Below are 3325 nucleotides of genomic sequence, written 5' to 3'. Positions count from 1 at the left end.
TTAGTCCCTGGACCCCACCACCCTCATGGTGAATAGTGGCCTCCTCTGGACATTTCCTGTCATCGCTTGTTTCCTATGTTCCTTGTCCCCCCCCCCTCCCCTCCCCTCCCGTCCGTATTCCTTTTGATTGTGCCACCACGCGAGATCAAAATGGGGCCGAGCGTCCGCTGCAAAATTCGATCTGGGGAGTCCATAACCCACTGACGCTCGTTAGCTTCGGTGAGGGCGACTTGGACACCCACAGACCTTATGATCATGGACTCGTCTTGCTCGATGAGTACACACGTTTCCGATGAGACGATTGTCACATGGAGACGAGGTATTTCGGTCCGGGGGAAACCTAGGAATTCGACCGCATACCCGTCCCCATAGCTTATTCCGTGGCAATAAGAGTCTTGCGGCGTGCTCTGCAAGAGCATTTCCATCCGTGGCCGAGAACCATCCAGTGCCACGCAAATGATTGAAGTAAAATTGATGCGGACCGTGGCTATGACTGCGATTCTGGTTTCCATGGCGATTGTGGCCGCGATTCCGGGTTCCATGTCGTTGATCTCTGTTTTGTCTGTTTCTTGCTTCCTTGGGTTTCCGATCCGCAAGGACGCTCGGGGAGGTGGTCTATATAAGAAACCGACCACGGACCACGGCGTGAGGGTCAATGGGTCGCTTAATGGCTGTATGTAACTGGCTGCCGCTCCGAAGTCCCCCAACCTCGATCACCTCGCCGGTGCATCATGGTCGACGGCAGGCATTCATTACTCAATTGCTGGGAGTAGGGAGCGGTCCTGACCAAAGTCACCATTGAGAACCCATGCCAGCCCCGGGAGGACTAGAGTTAGTCTCGTGGCGGTGCGGACGTCGGTGCTCAGGCGGACAACTCGTGAGGTCGAATGTCACGGTGCGATCATGCTCCCGCGCGCCGAGCACTTCCGGCGTCGAGTTCTGTTGGATAAGTCTCGGTGGTGACATGTCGGGACGACGTCAAATGGGGTTTCCAGGAGGGATAGGTCTCGAGTCCTAACGCTATTCTGTCTCGCTCAAACTTGCTCCATTTGTGGGTCCCGATTGGGACCGGAATGGATCCCTGAGAGACGTGAAAGGTCCAAGTGGGACCCCCTCCGTCCACAAGGTTCATCTTTTCCCTGATCGTAGACGTGATGATGGTGGAGGAAGAAGAATTGTTAGAGCCGATGTGATATACCATCACCTCGATGCGCGCCGACGTGAATCCGGCGCCGGGCTGACCGAGGAGAGACGCATACGCCCGGACACGCATATGCACGCGTCCGTCCTCAAGTCACCACGTCACAATGGCTACATTCGTCCCTTCCGTATCCCCAAGGTGACTCCACATCCTTCGAAAGGGTCGACAACCATCTTCTTTCTTCATCCTCTTCCTCGTCCTCCTCCTCTTCCTCCCCTCCCTCCTCTCCCTCCTCCTCCTGCTCACCTTCCTTTAGTCATCGTGGGTATTCGCGCCTGGAGTGGATCGAACCGTCCCCAGTTGTACGGTCCCTCCTTTCGCGAGAACGGCCGTCAGTCTCATCAATGCAACCCTCGAGTCCCTCTGAAGACGCCAAAGAAACAAGGTTCGCCCAAACTCGCCAATGCACGGTCGCAATATGCGCCACTTTTCGCGCAACATGCTGAAGTTCCGGGAGGGATCGCCATTGCTGCCTCGATGCTCTCGAAGCGGTTGCCACTGCCTCTGCGCTGGCGAGAGAGCCAATATGGTCATGTTTTGGAAATTGCCCATGTGCCCGTTTGCCGCCGCCTCTTCGAGGACACGGAGAAGGGCCCGTGAACGATGGCTGGGTTTTGACCCCCTCTTCCTCCAACTGCGCGATTAATCTTATGGTCGTTCTTGTTTGACTGTGGATTCGGGTATAAGAAAACGTGGCACCCAGCCCGATCTGGAAACCAGCCCGTACCGGCCCGAGAGCAATGGCGTCGGCATGTCGTATACCTGATGTCTTGCATAGGACGTCCCTCAAGATTACCGTCGGTGAGATCCATTACTTGTGCATCTCCAATACGCGAGCCTCCCAAGATAGCTTTTCAGGACGTGGCTGCATCGTGATCCAGGAGCTCCCGGAGCAAGTGATCAAAGACTCGAAGATATCTTGTCCAGGTGAATCATGTCCTGAAAGGCCCTGCGGATCTCTCTCAGCCGCTTCGGATCGGAGGCAAGCGTGGCTGAAACCTCCGGATCATGGCAGAGGCAGACCTCGAACATTCCATGAACTAACGCGGCCGTCGGAAGTGTTCGGTGTGCTTGCGCTATCGACTTGACATTGTCGGTGCTTTCTCAGAGCGTCCCAGTACCATACTCGTGGCTCGTCGATCTCGAGTTCACCGTGTCTGATACGCGACCTGAAATAGTCTTGCTGAAATGCGACGGTATCATCGATCGAGGGGTAAGGAAAGCTTCTGATCTGGTGATTGGCGATGTCCAGCTTCACAGCCTCCAGAAACTGAAAGAGCTTTTCCATACCAAGAACAAGAGTGTGTAGGTCCCCAGTCTCCGCACCTTGTCCTGATTTTTGTTTGGCCATTTCATGTGCATCGACGTCCCCTCATTGGCGCGCAGTGACTTGTAACCAGGCCATCGGCCCATCGAGCCAACCGGACAACGTCGAAGAGGCCATGAGACACCTCTTGCAGGAGCAGAGGCGCGTCAAGATACTGACCGAACCGGGTCCTGGTCCCTATCCGCGACCAGGATGACGAGTAGCTCTTTCAACTTCCGAAATAAGGTAGGCAACCTTCGCTCCAGGGCCGCTTATGGCAAGAAGGAATGACGATCGAATCTTTGCCCTCGTGTTCTCCTGGGCTCCAATGTTCCCACGTTGCGGGTTGCGACTCTCGGTAGGGTAAAGGGTTCGGCCTCTTGAGTAGACCCCGAAAGAGTGCCTCGACTCTCCACGGCCATTGGCAGGGCCGGCTGGAGACGAGGAAGGGCCACACGCTTGTCGTGACTCTGGGAAGAGAAAGGTCGATCCGGGAATCGGGACAGAACCCGCGAGGTGGCGGAAGGCGCGAGTAGGTATGGGGTCGGAGGGGTGGGCGCCTCGAGCTCGACGATAGGGCTCTCCCGCAGGATGGCGCAGCCAATCCGCAGGAGGTTGACCGACAGTTCTGGAGATAGATTAGTTAGGGGATCACACGTCCTGACTCACACGGCAAGGCATCAACGACGATTTTCGACGAGACCAGACGATGTCGTGACCGCCCCAAGCATTCGGGGGTCTCGATCTTGAGTTCAGCTACATCGAAAATGGCGACCACGTTACCTACCCCCTTCGGGTCTCACTTCCTCCCCCCCCCC

General features: G+C 56.2%; 3 protein-coding genes across 3 annotated transcripts; all 3 read right to left on the bottom strand.

Moving 5' to 3' along the window:
- Window positions 1-110: 110 nt before the first annotated feature.
- On the bottom strand, window positions 111-542 carry PV07_12781 (uncharacterized protein; the record flags this gene model as incomplete). The annotated part of the gene is made up of 1 exon (XM_016400347.1): window positions 111-542. A coding segment is annotated over one exon (432 nt), but the record flags the coding sequence as incomplete, so codon positions are not given.
- Window positions 543-901: 359 nt separating this feature from the next.
- PV07_12780 (uncharacterized protein) lies at window positions 902-1273 on the bottom strand (the record flags this gene model as incomplete). Its single annotated transcript, XM_016400346.1, has 1 exon — window positions 902-1273. The coding sequence occupies one exon, from the start codon at window positions 1271-1273 to the stop codon at window positions 902-904; it is 372 nt and encodes a 123-aa protein (XP_016242008.1).
- A 138-nt stretch (window positions 1274-1411) lies between these two features.
- Window positions 1412-2952, bottom strand: PV07_12779 (uncharacterized protein). The gene has a single exon (XM_016400345.1). The coding sequence runs from the start codon at window positions 2550-2552 to the stop codon at window positions 2208-2210; it is 345 nt and encodes a 114-aa protein (XP_016242007.1). The 5' UTR covers window positions 2553-2952; the 3' UTR covers window positions 1412-2207.
- Between the last annotated feature and the right edge of the window lie 373 nt (window positions 2953-3325).

The sequence above is a fragment of the Cladophialophora immunda genome (genome assembly GCF_000835495.1).
Source record: "Cladophialophora immunda strain CBS 83496 unplaced genomic scaffold supercont1.139, whole genome shotgun sequence".
NCBI classification, from domain to species: Eukaryota; Fungi; Ascomycota; class Eurotiomycetes; order Chaetothyriales; family Herpotrichiellaceae; genus Cladophialophora; species Cladophialophora immunda.
This window is presented reverse-complemented; position numbering and strand designations above follow the sequence as displayed.